At 60.5% G+C, this 17951-nt stretch overlaps 1 protein-coding gene across 2 annotated transcripts in view; it reads left to right on the top strand.

The window, feature by feature from the left end:
* CCDC85C (coiled-coil domain containing 85C) overlaps positions 1-17951 on the top strand; it is a 78062-nt gene that overhangs the window by 46292 nt on the left and 13819 nt on the right. For both annotated transcript variants that reach the window (XM_043434418.1, XM_043434416.1), the window contains exon 2: positions 12893-12966. In XM_043434418.1, the coding sequence (XP_043290353.1) occupies positions 12893-12966 (74 nt within the window). The remainder of the gene's footprint in view (positions 1-12892; positions 12967-17951) is intronic.

Genomic DNA, 17951 nt, shown 5'->3' with positions numbered 1-17951 from the left:
AAGGGCCCTGCCCAAAGGTGAGCCGGTGACCTTTGAATCCTGGAAGCTCATGCACCCCCTCCCTCGTGGGGAGAGTTGTGGGTCCAAAGGGCAATTCCAGCTCTGTTGACCAGGTGAAAGGCAGCCTGGGCCCGAGGGTCGTTCAGAGAGCTGACGGCAGGACGGGAAGGCACCTGGGGAGGCTGGCAGGGCCAGGTGAAGCCCACCACCTGGGGCACCCCCGTCAGCACCAGCGCCTGCAGGGCTGCAGCCCCTCTCTGCCAGGGTCTTTGCGGCCTTTTGTGGGGGCCTGGTCTGTCCCCATGGTTCTCTCTGACTCATGGATGTGGACGACTTGCCCGGCAAATGCAGCCAGCCCAGACCCCACGCCCAGGTGCTCCTCGCAGTGTGGCAGGGATGCGGCTGTGCATGCCTCCCCCCTGCCAGCTGTAGCCTGGGGCCCGCCTGGGGCACTTGATGCCTCGTGAAGGCCCCCACGATGACCCAGGGTGGACGTGCGGGTCTGTGAGCTTCCTCAGAGGAGTTGGATCATGCACCAAAATCATAACCCCGCCAGGCGGTAGCCGGCTTCTGCCCATCCACCCTAGGTGCCGCAGGAGACCCCTCCATGCGTGTAGCGTGGGGCTGTGTGGGGTGCAGGCTTCCCTGCCCGGGAGGAGCTCCGTCCTTCCTCTCCCTGAGCCTCATGCCTGGACCCCCAGCTTCAGGGTTTGACCCCATCCTTACAGCCTTCGAATCAGACCTCCAGGTGCCCTGTGACCAAGCACATCCTCTCTGGCCTTGCTCAGCCTGGCTCTCGTTGCCACGAGGGCCTGGGGTCTGGTGAGTGTCGGCTTGGGTCATTTCTTCTCTCGCCATGTTCCTTTCTTTTGTGGACCCGCCTTCCTGCCTGGGTTTGGCTTGGGCTGCCTCTTGAACCCTGTTTCCTGGGGTATTGAACTGGGGTTGGGGAGCAGTGTGCTAGGGAGTAGGGGGCTGAGCCTGGCCTCGGGCTCACCTGCTCGCTCATTCCTTCCCCGCCCCCTGGAGGCCACCTGTGATGCATCCGTGAACACGGGGCTGGGCGCTGGGGTCTGTGCAGCCCCAGGGGTCCATGCACAGAGGACCCTTACCCGCGCTGGGACTCTGTTTATGGCAGGGAGGTCTTCCCTGCGGTCTGTGGAACCAGCGCGGTTTGTTTCTCCATCACAGCCAGCTTAGGTGTCCGTGCATGCCACGCTCTACAAGAATCTCAACTTAAAATAGAGAAGGGGGCATTTGTTTTATGAACAAACAGTACCACCATTGCTTCAGATACTCTCTGGGTGTGACGGTCCTAAATTGGATTCATACCCCATTTTCACAGGCTGTTGGTGATGCACCAGCCTCGCTAACTCTGAAAGCGAGGCAGACGCAGGGGGCTCGGGTGGGCCAGGCCCCAGGTGGGCGGTCATGCTGTGGAGGTGGCTGTGGCCTGATGCCGCCGTCTCCATGGTGACCTGGTGCTGGTGGGACAGCTCAGAGGCGGTGTGCCCTTGGCTGGCAGCATGGAAGCCTCCGCTCACCGTGAGTTCCTTCCTGTCAAGGTCGTGCCGCTGGGATGTGGGCAGTGGAGAGGATGGGGCCGGGTTTTAACTGAGCATCTATTAAGTATGCCAGGCGCTGAGCCAGGGGCTTCCAGGGCCGCTTGCTACCTCTCTCAGCTTTCTTAGTCCTCGCGGCAGCCTCCCAAGGCTGGTTTCTCTCTTCTCGTTTTAAAATGAAACTGAGATTAGAGTGGCTGGGCATGTCACCTGAAGTCACAGCCACAGCTTTTATTCCCACGGCTGCCGTCACCGATGACGACCTTGGGGTGGCGTACACAGCACAAGTGGGTCATCTTATAGCAGTCCTAAAGTCCAGGTGTCAGCAGGTCTGAGGGGGAAACCTTCTCCTGCCTGTTCCAGTTTCTAGACTCCACCCGCATTCCTTGGCTCGTGGCCCGTCCCTGTCTTCCGAAGTAGCAGTAGTGCTTTTTTCTGACCATTCCTCACTTCACACATCCCTCTGACCACAGCCAGGAACGGCTCTCCATTTTTCATACTCTCATGAGACTAGGTTGGGGAATCATCCAGGCTAGTCCCCCCCACCGCCCTTGACTGCCATGACTTTAATCACATCGGCAAAGTCTCTTTGTCTGCGTAAGGTCACGTATTCGTGGATTCCAGGAGTTAAGAGTGGGCATCTTTGGGTGGACAGCAGTCTGCCAAGTACAGTTCATAAGTGCAGGCTGATATCTTTATCGTATTGTTTGGGGGAGACTGAAGCTCGAGGGTGCTGCCGGAGCTGGGACCCTTCACTGGTTTTCTCCTCTTGCGATGTGCCCTGGCCACAAAAGGAGTTGGTCCCTCACCGGCTAGAAGGGCGCGTCCTCCCTAGGACCTCGGGGGAGGCACGCAGAAGTCAGTCTTCTCCATGGTCCTTCGGTCACCAGCCACCTGCTCTGGGTGTCCTGTGATGTGGGAGGGGCGGTTTGCTGTCCCCACGCTGAATCTGTGTCATTGTAACGGGCGGGTCCTCGCTGCTCTGCCTAATTGCAGGGGTGCTGCCCTGCAGGGGCTCTGAATCACCTCCTGGTCCTGCCCTCAGCCCCCTGGGTCACCTGCGCCTCCTACCCACATCTCTCTGGGCCTGGGCAGGGGAAGGGGCTTGTTCAAGGCCACAGGGTGGTTGGGGGCAGAGACGGGACCCGCCCTTGTCCCTGAACTGTCTGCAGGAGGGTGGCTTCCCACTGCTGTCAGCCTCCCATCCCCGTGGACCCCTCCTCTCCCTGCAGGCTCTGACCTGCCGCCACTCGGCTGCTCCCAAGGGTTGGGGGCAGCAGCAGAGGAGGCCTGTTGCTGTGGGTGTTTGTGAGGTTTTCCAAAGTTGTTTTTGTTTAGTTGCTGAGTCGTGTCTGACTCTTCGCAGCCCCATGGATGGTTGCCCACCAGGCTCCTCTGTCCATGGGATTCTCCAGGCAAGAATACTGGAGTGGGTTGCCATGCCCTCCTCCAGGGGATCTTCCTGACTCAGGGATCGAACTCAGGTCCCCTGCTTTGGCAGGTAGATTCTTTACAATCTGAGCCACCAGGGAAACTCTTCATGTTTTTACTGAATCGGCAAAACTGTCCGGATGTGATGCTGCCTCCCGAGCTTGCTGCCTGGAGCCCCCTCTTTCTCTTGCTGCCAAGGCCTTGAGCCCCAGCTCTGCTGCTCACCCATGGGGCAGGGTTCCTGCTGAGGTGTCAGACATCAGAGCTGCTGGCCGTACCTCCAGCTGCTCCCCTGTATCTGGAATGGGGATCCCTGGGACTGAGGAGCCAGCCACGCCCAGATTTTCCCTGCTCCACCTGCCACTCCTCTCCCCACTCCTCCTGCCCCTGCCCACGGCTGGAGTGTGCCCTGGTGTCCTGCCCCCTGCCTCCGGCGACCTCGGCTGGCCAGTCGGCCCCGTTCCGGCCCCACCAGCTTTTCATGCTTGGTTTAGTTCAGTTCAGTCAGAGTTGTGTCTGACTCTTTGCGACCCCATGGACTGCAGCACGCCAGGCCTCCCTGTCCTTCAACAACTCCAGGAACTTGCTCAAACTCACGTCCATTGAGTCAGTGATGCCATCCCACCATCTCATCCTCTGTCGTCCCCTTCTCCTCTCGCCTTCAATCTTTCCAGCATCAGGGTCTTTTCCAAGGAGTCAGTTCTTTGCATCAGGTGGCCAAAGTATTGGAGCTTCAGCTTCAGCGTCAGTCCTTCCAATGAATGTTCAGTACTGATCTCCTTTAGGATTGACTGGTTTGACCTCCTTGCAATCCAAGGGACTCTCAAGAGTCTTGTCCAACACCACAGTTCAAAAGCATCAATTCTTTGGGACCCAGCTTTCTTTATAGTTCAACTCTCACATCCATACATGACTACTGGAAAAACCATAGCTTTTACTAGACAAAACTTTGTTGGTAAAGTAATGTCTCTGCTTTTTAATATGCTGTCTAGGTTGGTCATAACTTTTCTTCTAAGGAGCATGCTTGGCAGAGACGTACCTGATATCTAGGCAGGAAGGCAAACTCTCTTTCCTGCTCAAACCCACAAGGTCTCCACTGTGGCTACCAGAGGGTTTGGTTGATACGTTCTGGGGTCCATGAACTGCCCCCTCTTCCCACCACTTTTAGACGTCCGCGTGTCCTGGTCTCATCGGGGTCCCTGTAGTGCAGCTATGTTGTCAGGAGTTTAGCCCCAAGGAATAGTCAGGGCCAGACGGCATGGAGTCCCTCGGGGAAGGAGCCCGAGAGGGGGACCGTTTGAACGGTCATTGCTCCGCATAGATCAGGGGTCCCCAGCCCATGTGCCCGATAGAATCACCTGGAGGACGTCTGAGTTGTATGCGGACCTCCAGGCCCCTTCGCTGGAGTCCAGTCTCGTGGGTTTCAGGGGAGACGAGATCAAGCGTTGAGAAGATCCCCGGGGAGCCAGGTGCTGTGACCGAGAGACACAGGCCAGGTGTGACTCGGCTTCTGTGTGTCCCCCCTTCTGTGGGGGCCTCTCGGTGGTCTGTTCCGCCTCTGTCACTGATTCCCAATCATTCAGAGCGAAATCAGGTTGGTGGGGGCGGAGACATGAACAGGGCCGACACCTGCTCTGGCGCCTAAGCACACAGGCTAGTTTCTGGGCCTGCAAACTGACGTGAAGTCGCTCAGTCGTGTCTGACTCTTGGCGACCCCATGGACTGTGGCTTACCAGGCTCCTCCATCCATGGAATTTTCCAGGCAAGAGTACTGGAGTGGGTTGCCGTTTCCTTCTCCAGGGGATCTTCCCGACCCGGGGATCGAACTCGGGTCTCCCACATTGCAGGCAGACGCTTTACCCTCTGAGCCAGCAGGGGAAAGTTGAAGGCATGGGGAAGGAAGTCTCTTTTCCCTTCTTTTCCCCTGGTTTCAGTCTGGCTTGTCAGGCTTCCTAAGCGGTAGATGGAGAGGATGAGTTTGAGTTTTCGGCTGGAGAACACCCGCAGCGGCAGGTGGATCCACACCGGGGCAGGTTCTAAGTATGCTGGGCCGGTCCCTCCAGATTTCAGCGTGGGTTAGATTAAATGCCAGGCGGCCCCAGGAGGGTAGAGCACCAAGCTGTGGGTCCCTGGAGCCGTGCGCATGGCACATAGCGGGGCAGGTGGCTGCCAGGGGCAGCCGTGTGCCTCTCCGGGAGAGGGTGAGCGGCCGGCCTGGGGAGGTCTCAGTTTTCATCAATGAGGTATTCGTTTCTCTCTGTGCCCCTTCATTTTCTTGCCTCTGAAGGATCCGGATGAGGAAGGTGGGGCATGGCTGTCTTGTTTGAACTGGAGAGGTGGGATCTGAGGTTTCCAGGGTCCCCTATCTCAGGACACAGGGGAGAGTGGGGGAGAGGCTAGGTGCCAGCCTTTCGGAGCCTCGTGACCTGGTGAGGTCCAGACCCTGGGGGCCGGCAGGTGCCTTTGGTGGAGGGGGTCCGAGGGGAGAGAGGGCCAGGAGAATGCCGTCCAGGGCGGAGCTCCCTGGGCCCCGCCTTGGAGGCGGAGAGTTTCCAGAGCTGCCCCGTGGTGAGAATTTGTGCTCAGGGAGAGGGAGGTGGGGGGAGGGAAGCCGTGGGCCTTCCCAGGCCTGATGGGTGGCCTGGAAGAGCACCAGGTTTGGGGATGGACACACACACACACACACACACACGCATGCACATCTCAAGTTTGGGGATGGACACACACACACACATGCATGCACATCTCAAGTTGCAGCCCTGCTTTTATGCGCTCTGATGGGACCAGTTCCTGAGCCCCTCCAAATCTTGGTTTCTCCATCCGGGGAGTGGGTGAAAATCGCTGGTCCCCTGACCGGGTCAGGGCTGTGATTGAGCAGTGCCAGTCCCCTTGGCCGTGACGTTCTGAGAGGCCCAGGGTGATCGTGTGGCCCCAGGGCTGCTGGGGGCGCTTCGAGGAAGGGCCGAAAGAGCCTTGGCTCTAGACAAAGCTGGGTTCACATCCCAGCCCTGCCGTGTTTTCACCACGTGACTCTGGACTTGCTACTTAACCTCTCTGAGTCTCAGCGGATGGTGTGTGAGGATCACGGGGGTGCTGGAAGGACTGGGCTTTTGCTCAGTGCCAGCTGACATACAGTAGCGTGCGTGCTCGGTCGTGTCCGACTCTTTGCAACCCCGTGGACTGTAGCCCGCCAGGCTCCTCTGTCCTTGGGACTTTCTAGGCAAGAATACTGCAGTGGGTTTCCACTTCCCTACTCCAAGCATACAGTAGGTGCTCAGTAAAATTTGCGTTCTTGTTTGTTCTGTGTGGACAGGAGACATCTTTCTCATGCCCAAGGCTCTGGAAGTCAGCTGCCTTGGCCCGTACGCCCTGCAGACCCACTGTGGGCAACTCAGGTGGGCAGGCCCGGCTGGAGGAGGGAGGTGCCGAGGCAGCCTTCCCTGCTCAGCGCTGCCCCTGCCAAGCGGTGTCCTCACAGGAACCTGATGTTCCTCTGATATGCCTGCCGCAGCCCTCTCGCCTTCATGCATAAATAATGTCCGTCTCACATTCAGCCCGCACCTACTGGGGCAACGATGTGTGCCAGGAGACAGATGCCAGTGGGCACCGGCCCAGGTGCTCCCGAACCTGCCTGACCCCACCTCCTGCCTCTGCTCACTCTGCACCCTCAGCTGGGACTTGCCTTCCATCCCTGCCCCACTTGCCTGCGGGTCAGTGTCCTGCTCGCTCTTTAGTGCTCAGATGCCACCTCCCTCAGGCAGGACTCCCTGATTTCTCCCTGTTAGTGCATCCTCACTCTCTCTGTGCCCTGTCATCCCAGGGTGAGCCTCTTCACTCTACCCTTTGCCCTTCAGCAGACGTGGTTATTCCTGCAGCTCCTTCCTTGGGCTGAGAGCCCCTCGCAGAAGGGGACCATGCCCTGGGACAAGCATGCTGACTGCCGGTCCTGCTGGCACCTGGCCCTGTGACCTTGGGTGAGCCCAAGTCTGAGTGTTTTTTTCCTTCTCTGTAGGTTGGGCTTTCTGCCACCCACCTGACGGGGTCCCCCCCTTCCTCCCAGCTTGGTGGGGAAACTTCAGTATTACTGGGGTTTCTCTCCAGTCTCCAGATTCTGCTTGCTTCCCGTTAGCAGTGGGGAGCTCACTCCCCGCTGGCAGCCTGGACTGTCATGAAGTTGGTGACTCTCCTTTCCGGTCCTGGGTTTGGGGACTACCTGCTCTGTGAGAACGCGGTGCTCTGGTGACCTTTGGGATTGCCCAGGGTCGGGAGTAGTTGGGTCTGGGATTGGAACGCCCTTTAAGTCCTTTCAGGACACAGGACGGTGCCCAGGCTCAGCTGGATTAGTGTCCTTGTGGTGGTGGGTGGTGGACCTGCGTGGCTCTTTCATCAGAGGCAGAGACAGCAGGAACATCAGCCCAGGGCGTGCTGAGCCTGGTCTGCAGGCAAGGGCGCCTGGCTCTGTGTCTGAGTCTGCTCCAGCTGCTCCGGGTGGCTTATAAACAACAGGAGTTCCTCCGTCTGGAGGCTGGGACCCCAAGGTCAAAGCGCCGGCAGATTCAGTGTCTGGGGAGGGCTACTTGCTGGGTCATAGATGGCCTTCTCCCTGCTGTGTGGTCACAAGGCAGCGGACAAAGGAGCTCTCTGGGGTCTCATCTATTAGGGCACTAATTGCCCTCATGGGGGCTCCACACTCATGACCTAAGCACCTCCCGAAGGCCCTGCTTCCTAGCACCGTCTTGCCAGGCGTTAGGTTTCAACATGTGGATTTTGCAGTGGGGGCAGACACAAGCATTGAGAGCGTCGCCCCTGTTCCTGGAGCCTGGAGTTGGTCCGAGCCCCCTGGGTGTGAGCCTGGAGCTGGTCCGAGCCCCCTGGGCGTGGTTCTCCTGGTGGCCCTTGCCTATGTGATTCGGGTGCGATCCTGCATCCTTGTTCTGCGCCTTATGGGGGGGCGGGGGGTACCTCCCATGGGGTCGCCTGTCAGAGGCCACAGCTCCACCACCTGGGCAGGTGGGAGGCACGCGTGGAGACTGAGCCCCATGGCGCAGAGTGCGGGTGTCTTCTGGGCCCACCCTGCTTGGTTTCGATTTCCACGGCCGCAGGCGTGGGTAGTGCTCACCTGCCCCCTTGGAGGTGAGTCCTGAGATGGGGGTAGAAAGGAGAGAAGCCCAGAATGACTCCTGGGAAGGCAGAGATGCTCTTAGGAGCTGCTCTTATCCCCTGGGGCAGAGGGGGAGGGAACTGGAGCAGTGAGCAGACCTCGGCTTAATGAGACCTTTTAGGTCCGATGGAGCCCCCAGCCCTGATGCCGCAAGCGACCCCTTCTTAATGAAGCGGGAGGAGAAAGGAATTGAATCAGACGTGGAAACGTCAGCCGTCTCAGAGCAGGGCGTCTGGGTGTGAGCCCCCACGGATGGCTCCAAGGCATGGCATGGCCGCGTCTCCTGCTAGTGATGCCACAAAGCCTGCCTGTCCCCAATCCCTTACGGGGCCCCTGCTCAAGGAGAGGGGGCTGGCAGGGATCAGGGCTGGTGGGGACCCTGGGAGAGGTGGCAGCTGTAGAGTCAGGCCCCGTGTGTTGCTGTGTGTCGCAGCGCCCGCCCCCCAGCCCCCATCCCGTTCCTCCCGTGCAGAGAAGGAGAATCGTGCTTTCTCCTGACCGTGGCGGGCACTGTTGGCTCCTTCCCCAGGTCCCCGTGGCACTCACTGCCACCAAGCCCACCACCCGCTTCGCCTGCTGGCACCTGCAGCTCTGCGTGGGGGCTTGTCCCATCACCCGTCCAGGTGGGCAGTCCTGGGGCACGCACACCCCTCGTCTGCCAGGAGCGGCTCCCGTCAGCGAGCCCCTGGGTCGGCGAGTGACTCTGAGGCCCCCGGAGCTCCCCAGAGGGTTGACACCCCCTGTCCTTGTCTCCTTGTGATCCCCTCTAACCTCCCCACGCCCCCCACCTGGGCTTCCCAGGCACCCCCCCACCTCACCGCTTGCCCACGAGCCTGTGTCTCATCCAAACTAAGACGTTAAGTTCATGGTGAGACAGCGTGAGTGTTGCGGGCTGAGGTCCGGGGAACACTGGGCCTTGGCCACTGGCATTGCTCTGCCCTGGGTGGCCTGGCGGTGCCATGTCACGGTCACAGGCTGGGTGCTTCTGACTGTCATCGTTGCTGCTGCTGACGGGAGCTTGCAGGATTGAGAAGGTCGACTCCTCTGGGGAAACCAGTCCGACCCACCAGGAAGGATGAATTCTTCTTTGGTCCTTAGGTCTCCCAGGACCTTCTGGGTGCCCAGTGGTGAGGTTTCTCAAGGACTTTGGGGAGGCGGCCCCATGGCCTGTTAAACTCTATGAGCTAGGTGGGGAGGGGGTGATGGGTGATTGGACTTGGCCTCTGGCCCCCGAGTTCTTGCAGTTTGGACTGATGCTGAGGCTGGAGTGACATTGCCTAGCCAGGCAAGGGGGCTGGGCCAGGAGGGGAGATGTGACCTGGCGGCTTCTGGGAGGGATGGTCAAGGCCAGCACCTGGCACAGGGCTTCTGGGGGGAGCTGATCAGCGCCGTTGGGGAGGAGTTTGGAGACCTGCATCTCCGTGACTCCCCCCGCCTCATGGGCTGCACTGGTCCTCCACGCACCCCGGGAGCAAGGATCCTTGAGGAGGGCTGGTGCTCAGGCTCCTGGGAGTGAGAACATTGTAGGGGGCGCTCCCTGTCTCTCCAGATGGAAGGTGGATCATGAGTCCCCCAGAATTGGACCAGTGAGCCCTGCCTGGCTCAGGGGAGGTCTGAGGGGATGGATACCTTGGCCAGCCCAGCTCGGGGTCCCTTCCGCAGTCAACCGACCCCCTTACACCCCCCTCCCACGCCCCTCCGCCCAGCCATCAGGCCAGGAAATGACGCTTCCCTCCCTGCTGGCTCCACTCATTACTGCAAACCCTGGGATTAATTTAATTACACGCTTGTCTCCTAGAGGCTGGGGCATGGAGGCGCCCCATGGGATCCCAGTTGCCCAAGGCTGCTGGGGAGGATTAGGGAGCCAGGCCCTTCCTGCCGTCCCTTCCCCACACCGCCCCCCCCCGACTTGAGGGTCCACCTGGCTCTCATGCTTCTCCACCGCAGGGCACCTGCTCTGACCCCCCGGGTGACCAGATGTCCGGCTCCTTGGCCCTGGGCAGCGTGCACAGCCTGGTTTGGAGAGCTGAGGATAGAGACAGTGGGGAGGGGTCCCACGGGGCAGGGGAGGTTTATCCAGGACTTTGAGGAGGCGGCCTCTTCCCTTGTTAAACTGAGCAGGGTTGGGCAGGCTCGGAGCTGGGCCTGGGGCTCAGGAAAGGTCCCCGGACCAGAACTGGAGGACGTGGGCAGAGGGTGGGTGATGGGGTCCACTTTCCAGGCCGTGCTCTGGGCCCCCTCTTCTGCCTGCCTTGACATCAACAGGGGGCTCTGTGATGTGGAGGGGAATCATTTAATCCCTCCTCCTTTTTTATAAAGAAAGATCGCACCCTATTCTAAAAGCAGATTATTGGAAAACTAACAGGAAATGGTGTGAATAAATAAAAGATCACCCGTCCCCTCGTGAGCAACACTGCAATCAGTATTTCCCCGTGCCTCCTTCCTGGATTTATTTCAATGCACAGATATTTTTAAACACAACAGCAATTATATGTGTGCTTTTGCGTCCAGTTCTTTTCACTGGCGTTGAAGTGTTGTTTTTTTTCCCTGTATCGTTGAAGAGAGATGCTCTCCCAAACGTCATTTGAAAGATGACGAGGCTATGAACTCTCTGCTGTTGTTCAGCAAGTGGTTTCAGTTTTGGTCCCTGTAGCACCATCTGCGTGGAGCCGGGAGGGTCTTTTCCTCAGGTGGTGTTCCAGGGAACCCTCCTGCCGGCAGCTGGTGAAGGACAGAGTACTGGGGAGACTGCACCCCATCTCCGCCCTGGTGCTCAGAGGGCCCAGCAGACCACAAACCTTAAGGCCCTTCCCATCGGGCCTGTTTGTGTGGATAGGTGTGGACGGGTGTGGGTGCGTGTGGGTGGGTGAGGACGGGATGTGGGAGCATCTGGTCAGTTTGGGCAGATGGATGGGTAAACCGAGGCAGGGGAATGGCACAGGGCGTGGACTGTAGTGACCGCCGAGGGCTCCCCGCCCAGGCAGGGGGGAATCTACCCAGCCCTGACCTGGGTACCGGGTCCCAGTGGGGGGCCTTTGGAGTCCCCGCCTGGGGTCCAGCCATCCTCCGCCACTGCCCTGCGTGTGTATGAAGAAGCCCCTTCACCTCTCGGAGACCAGCGCGCAGGGCTCGCTGCAGATCTGCCTTCTGGTTCCTGGTGTCACCCCTGGGGTTGTGGGTGGGAGGCTGGCGGGTGAGTGGCCTTCTTCCTCGCTAGAAGCCTCCACATTCCTGGGAGGTGACTGGCGGAGAGCAAGGGGAGGAGTCGGCTGTGTAATCGGGGTGGGGTGGGCCGCCTCCCATTCCTGCCCAGGGCTGGGCCGCAGTCTCCTGGGTCTGGTCCCGGCCTGGGCACACAAGCCTCCCCAGGTCCTTCTGAGGTGCTCGGGTCACAGAGTGACCCCCAGCAGACAGGTCAAGGGGCAGCTGGACACTGCAGGGGGAAGCGCCTCCCGGGCATGTCAGAGGGCAGAGCTGCTGATGGGCAGAGGCTGGTGGAGCCGGGCCCAAGCTTCCATGCAGGGCGGTGGAGGGTGGTGGTCATGGCATCTGGGGAGGGGGCCACCCACCGCCTCGTCCTCACAGGGCACCCGTGGGCTCCTCTTTGGCCCACAGGCTCCGTGGGGAAGGGGCGTGAAGTCCACGTCACACACGGGGACCCTCAGGGCTGGGGGCCCCTCTGGGGGCGTGCTGACTCTGCTGCCTTGGTTGCGTGACGGTCCCAGCTCGTCCTCTGGCAGCAGCCAAGCCCCCTTTCTCCCCCACCCCCTGCCCGGGAAGGTCGAAAGGCCCGTGGGGGGCAGTGCTGTGGGCGGGTTAGGGAGCTGGCTTACGTCGAAGGTCTGGTGCCTTCTGAGACGAAGGGTCAGTAGTGTGATCTAGGAAGACCCTGAGTCCTGTCATGGGCCAGGCAGGGGTCAGGGCAGGAGCAGCAGGCTGGCCTACGGGTGGGCAGGGTCCTGGCTGGTGCCTGAGCCAGGCGCCCGTGGGACTTCAGAGGCGCGCGGCAGTCTCCTCCCAGGTGCCCGCAGACCTGGGGAGGTGCCCGTGCTGTCACTGAGGCGTTGGGCCCAGCCTCCTCCCTCTGCCCCTGCTGTGACCTCCCCTACCCCGCTTCCTGCCTCCTTCCCCCTGCCCCATGTCGCCCTTGACCTCTACCCAGGCCGGCTCCCTTGTCCTGGCCTGGAGGGACTTTTCTCCTCTGAGCCCATTTCCAGCCCCATGGGGAGGGGGGTCCGGGGCTGTGGGTAGCTGGGGTGGTGGAATTTCTCCTGCTTCTGATGCAGCAGGCTCAGTGAGTCAAGGGAGGGTGGGTTTCACCCCCCTGCTGCGTTCAGACACTGGGGGCGTGTGGTTGGGGGTGTCTCTGGTCCGGCCCCTGACCTCAGGAAAGGTGCTGGGTTACGCCTACAATCGTTTGTAGAAGTTCAGGTGGGACGGAGTGGAGGAAGCCCAGTTGCCCCCACTGCGTGGGCGAGGGCCTCCCTGCCCCGCGGGCCCTGGGGTGGGCCGCCCCGGGGTGAGGGGGCCATCAGGGACCTCCTTTTGGACCTGAAGCCCTGCGGAGGCTGAAGGCATCAGCCCAGGACAAGCTGGTGAGAGCATCCCTCACCCCGGTTCTGCAGGTGGACAGGGAAACCGGGCTCCAAGGCCCACCCAGGGCGGGGGCGCGCAGGGAAGGGCCCTCCTGCGGGAAACAGTCTGCCGGCCGGTGACGCGACTCCTCTGTGCCTTTCAGATCCCTCGTCCGCCTACGTGCGGCAGCTGGAGACCAAGGTGAAGCTGCTGGAAGGTGACAAGCTCCTGGTGCAGGTAGGCTGGCTGCACCCCGAGGGCCGGGGCGGGCCCTGGCACCGCCCTCCGCTCCAGGGCCTGGCTTCCCAGCCCCAGGTGGCCTCTGTGGGTTCCTTCCTGCTTCGTGCCCCCAACGTCCCACCTGCCCTCCACTCCCGCCCAGAGTCACCTCCAGGGACACCTGCTCAGGGACCCCACAGCCTCCGGGCATCCCTCCGTCATGGCCGTCCCCCGTCTGTCCCCCCGGTGTCCTGCGAGCTCCTCGGGGGCCCGGAGATGCTGTGGAACCCACACTTGCTGAAGAAGTGGGCTGCTTTGCCCCTCTGCTGGGTGCATCCAAGGCCCGATAGGTGGACAGGCTCGCCCGCGCTCAGACCCGTAGGGAAACTTCCCTGGGCTTGCCGGGCCAGATTCTTTACGGGCTGGGGTCTGCCCTCTGCCCTGCTGCCTGGTCTGGGGCCACAGAGAGCCGAGGCCAGGCCTGACCCTGGCCCGTCCCCAGCACGGGGACGACGGGTCGGGGATGGGTGACGAGGTTGGTGCAGGGAGGAGATGGAGCTGGGAGGCTGCGGGCGGCTGGAGCCTGGAGCGGACCTGGCTACCCAGTCGAGGACAAGGGGCCCTCCCCGCTACGGACGGGGCGCTGCTGGGCGCCTACGGTCAGCTTGGTCAATCGGGGCGCCCGGTGGCGGGATGGGCAGCTGGCTGGGTGGACCCTCCAGCCTCTCTCCCCGCTTGTCCTCAGCCCTGACTCCATCTCAGCACCCGCGTCTCCCCAACCACGCCTGCTGGCTCCTAAGCAGCCGGCCTGGATCCCAGAGCGTGTTTCTGGGAACCGACCCCAGGGAGGGCTCGGCGGCCGGGCCCCGTTGCTAAGCGACTGGTGGGCTTGCTGCCGCCCTGAGGGCAGCCCCACGGCTGCCGTCCCACCTCTCGCCCTTGCATGGGCGGCTGGAAGGTGCAGGACTCCGCGGAGTACATGGTCCACGCACCCTGGCCTTGTTCCTCCATGGCCTCCATGTTAGGTGCACAGCCAGGCATCGAATTGCAAGGCCCGTTTTTGGGTGTCGGGTGTCGGGTGCCTGCCCCCACGTGTGCAGGCTCCTTGGGGCTGGTGAGGGCAGGGAGGGGTGGGGGCTCGCCTGGCTGTGAGCTGGGGCTCCCTACACCCAAACACTCCCCGGGGGCTGGTCCTAGGGGCGAAGGAGGGTGTGTGGTGGGGGGCTGCGGGAACTGTAGGCAGAGGTGATGGGGGTGGGCAGCATCAGAACTTGGGGGCCTTGACTCTGGAGCTGGTTCCTGTCCAGCAAGTAGGGGAGAATGGCACTGCTTCTGGGGAGAAGCAGGTTGAGAGCGTGGACTCCAAATTCCGGATGCTGTTTGCAGTGTTGTTCCACGGTCCAGCCCTGCTGTGGCTCGTGGTCCTGTTTCCGAGGACCAGGGTGGATGTGTCCCTGTGGCCCCTGCTCTCCTAGGCCACGCCGTCCCATCGAGAACACACACCCACTTCCACGTGGTGGACTTGGCCTTGTGTTTAGTCGCTCAGTCGTGTCTGACTCCTTCGTGACCCCATGGACTGTAGCCCGCCAGGCTCCTCTGTCCATGGGATTCTCCAGGCAAGAATACTGGAGTGGGTTGCCATTTCCTTCTCCAGGGGATTTTCCCGACCCAGGGATTGAACCCACGTCTCCTGCATCGCAGGCAGATTCTTTACCACTGAGCCCCCGGGGACTTGTTCAAAACCTACACATGCTCAGGCCCCAGACTGGTGGGCCTTCCTCTTCCGCCTCCCTGTGGGTACCCCCTTGTCTCACAAGGATCACCCCACCATGGCTGTATCTGCCTACTTGCGCGCACATGGGCAGAGGTGGAGGTTGACAGGGGCCTTGTGTCTGGAGCATCGGGGTATGCGGGTGTCTCTGTCTGGGCCCTTCCCTCCCCAAGCCTGCTCTGACCTGCTCCCTGGGGGCCTTGCCCTGGAGGCAGCAGCCGGGGGGTTCTGTCCCCAGCTTGTGCCCACACTTGGGCCAGGCTCTCCGGACACAGATTTCCATCCCTCAGATGTGGGGTGGCCTCTAGCCTGGGCCCAGGCCTGCTGGCTACAGGCAATCAGATTGGGCTTTAGGGAATAAGAGCATCTTTTTGCTCAGCTTCTTGCTAGTGCAGGAGAAGTGCTGGGAACTCAGAGACTGGCCAGTGAGCACTTGCTCTGAGCTCTCTTTGCACCGCAGGCTGCTCTTTCGGATGGGGTGTTGGGATCCTCCCTTGGGGAGTTCAGCCCCCACCTGTGCTGGAGTGTCAGCCTCTCACAGACAGGGCTGCAGGATCTCAGTGGTCACATCCCCAGTGCCCGGCTGGACTTGGCGGATGCATCTGGGGACCCCTGCCTGTATCCTACCCAGTCTTCTGGGTCAGAGGGGAGACTGGTTCTTGCCCAGAGTAAGGAAGATCCGCTTAACCCAGGGAGAGCTGCTTCATAGCATAGTGAGTGTATCATCTTTGGAGGTAATCAAGGGTGGATGGGTGGGAGGATGGATGACCAGGTTTAGGAAGGAGACTGCTGCCATGGGTGGGCATCTGGCCACGGCCTCATGGGCTCTGGCTTGTGAGATTTTATGATTCTGGCACCTAAGTCTTGTCAGTGAAATAAAAATTGCCCAGGAACCTCCAGCCCTGTGCAAAGCAGAAAAATCTGCCTTTTGGCAAAAAGCAGCAGAGAGCAACATTATTCTTTTAACTATCTTCAGATGATGTGGCTTTGGGGTTCGAGGGGAAGGGCAGAGGGCCTCCACGGGTTCCCTTTCCCATTTCCCACCCCCTCCCCCGTCCCCCCACTGCCTCTATTTAGCTCCAGAATAGCTTTAATTAAAAATGCTCCAGAGTGTCCACAGGCTAAATTAGTGTATTGCAGTTCCTATTTTCTTTCTCGTGTCGGCTTTAAAATTTCATCAGTGCAGCTGCTCCCCCTGCGATGATTCATCTGGAGCCTGGTCCATGGTATGATTTTCCCTGTGGATTCTGTGCCTGGCAGGGCTGGGCTGGGGGCGGCTGTCATTGACGCTGCTCCGTGGTTCCCTCCGTTCACTTCCCTGCAGGGCTGATCAGCCAAGGCGCCGCGTGCGCCCAGAAGCCAGCTTCACAAAAGAGCAAGAAGCTGGTTGGGCAGGAGTGGGTGGCCCTCTGGGGGCGCAGAGGCAGTGGTCCAGGCTGGCGACTTGGGACCGGCTCCAGCTGCCCGCGCCTCCTGGCCCTAGGGCCCGTTTGTCCCGTCCTGCCACGCTGCACGGAATCGCTGAACACTCAGGTTGGAAGCGACCCCAGAATTTACACCGAGCCGGGATGGAGAAACTGAGGCCTGGGTGGAGGAGGATTTCCTGGGATGGGTGATTGAGTTGGTTTGCTGGGGCTGCCCGGGAAAAGAGCCATACACTTGGTGGAGGTGGGAGGGTGGAGAAGGGGCTTAAGCAACTGAAATGTATTGAATGTATTGTCTCATAATTCTGGGGGCGTGGGGGTCAACAGGGCCATGTATAAATTTGATTGAGACACAGTTCAACCTGCTGCTGTGGGGCTGTTGGCCTGATGGTATGAGAAAGTGGGTTTGGGCCCCAGAGGAATCTGGGTTCAGATGATGCCTGCTCCAGCTGTCGCCCTCTGTGTGTGTGGCTTTAAGCGGGGTGTCTTATGTCCCAGTGCCTTGGTTTCTTCTCCTGTAACCCAGGGATGGCGGGGTGCCCGCTGCAGCGCTGGTCGGAACCTGGGGCGCCCTGGGCAAGTATCTGCCCTTCCCTCCTTTTCCTGGTCTTGGGAGCCTGGGATTTTCCAGGGTCTGGCAGACCGCGCCCACTCAGCCGGGCTTGATCCCTGATGAACTGCTTGCTCCTTTTTGTACTTTGAGTTTTGAACCATCCAGGCTTTGGGACTGAGAAAGGGGCCTCTGCTGTCTCAGCCCATGGCTGACGCCTCCTTCCTGTTTCCGGCCTCCCTGGGGGCGGGGCTTGTTCTTAGCGGTGGTTCCTTCGCCCAAGCCCTCTGCAGGTGCTGGCCTCACGGCGTGCCTGCTCGCCAGCATCCTCTGTGCCGCTCTGTTGACAGGCTCTGGACCACCCCCTCTCCCCTTGTTTGGTGTCTATGGTTGGCCATCACTTCCCTGTCCCCTCTGTCAGGGGTGACATGGTCTCCGGAGGGCTTAAACAGGTATCCTTAGCAGAATCTTTGACCCAGTCCACCTTCTTTCTCAGCCAGGGAGAACACCCCCTCTTTCCACCATCTGATGGATGGTCCATCTAGCAACGTGGGCAGGAAGAGAGACTAGGAATTCACCTCTGTATCTGAGGCTCAACCAGTGTCCATTGTGAGCCAGTTGCCGGCCAGGTCAGCCTGGCTAGAGGGCAACCCCAGGACTTTAGAGCCAGAGGGCCTGGTTCTGATCCCTAAAGTGCCACTTACTGGCGGGGTGGCACTGGGCCAGTGGTTTAACCTCTGTGCTTCCGTTTCCCCATATATGAGATGAGGACACTAAGGGTGCCTGCCCAGGACTAAAGGGCGAATCACGGAAGGGCCTAAAGGGCCAGGCCTGGCTGGTGGTAAGGGCCATGGGTCAGTGACTGTGACCTCGCCTGGGGGTCACCCAGCAGCTGAGTGTCTTCTGGACCCCATTTGACATGCAAGAGACCAGGAGGCTGGGAAGCTGCTCAGATCCGACAGCTGTGATGGGATTGGGATTTAGCAATGTCTGTGCCTTCCAAGAAATGGCAGCCCACTCCAGTGTTCTTGCCTGGAGAATCCCAGGGATAGGGGAGCCTGGTGGACTGCCGTCTATGGGGTCGCACAGAGTCAGACATGACTGCAGTGACTTAGCTGCAGCAGCAGTGCCCTCCAAGGGCTTCCAGGGGGCTCAGTGGTAAAGAATCCATCTGCAGTGCAGGAGACATCCCTAGGTGGAGAAGATCCCCTGGAGGAGAAAATGGCAACCCACTCCAGTATTCTTGCCTGGAGAATCC

Source organism: Cervus canadensis, chromosome 17 (genome assembly GCF_019320065.1).
Source record: "Cervus canadensis isolate Bull #8, Minnesota chromosome 17, ASM1932006v1, whole genome shotgun sequence".
In the NCBI taxonomy this organism is placed as follows: Eukaryota; Metazoa; Chordata; class Mammalia; order Artiodactyla; family Cervidae; genus Cervus; species Cervus canadensis.
Note: the sequence above shows the minus strand (reverse complement) of the source record. Positions and strands in the feature narration are given on the sequence as shown.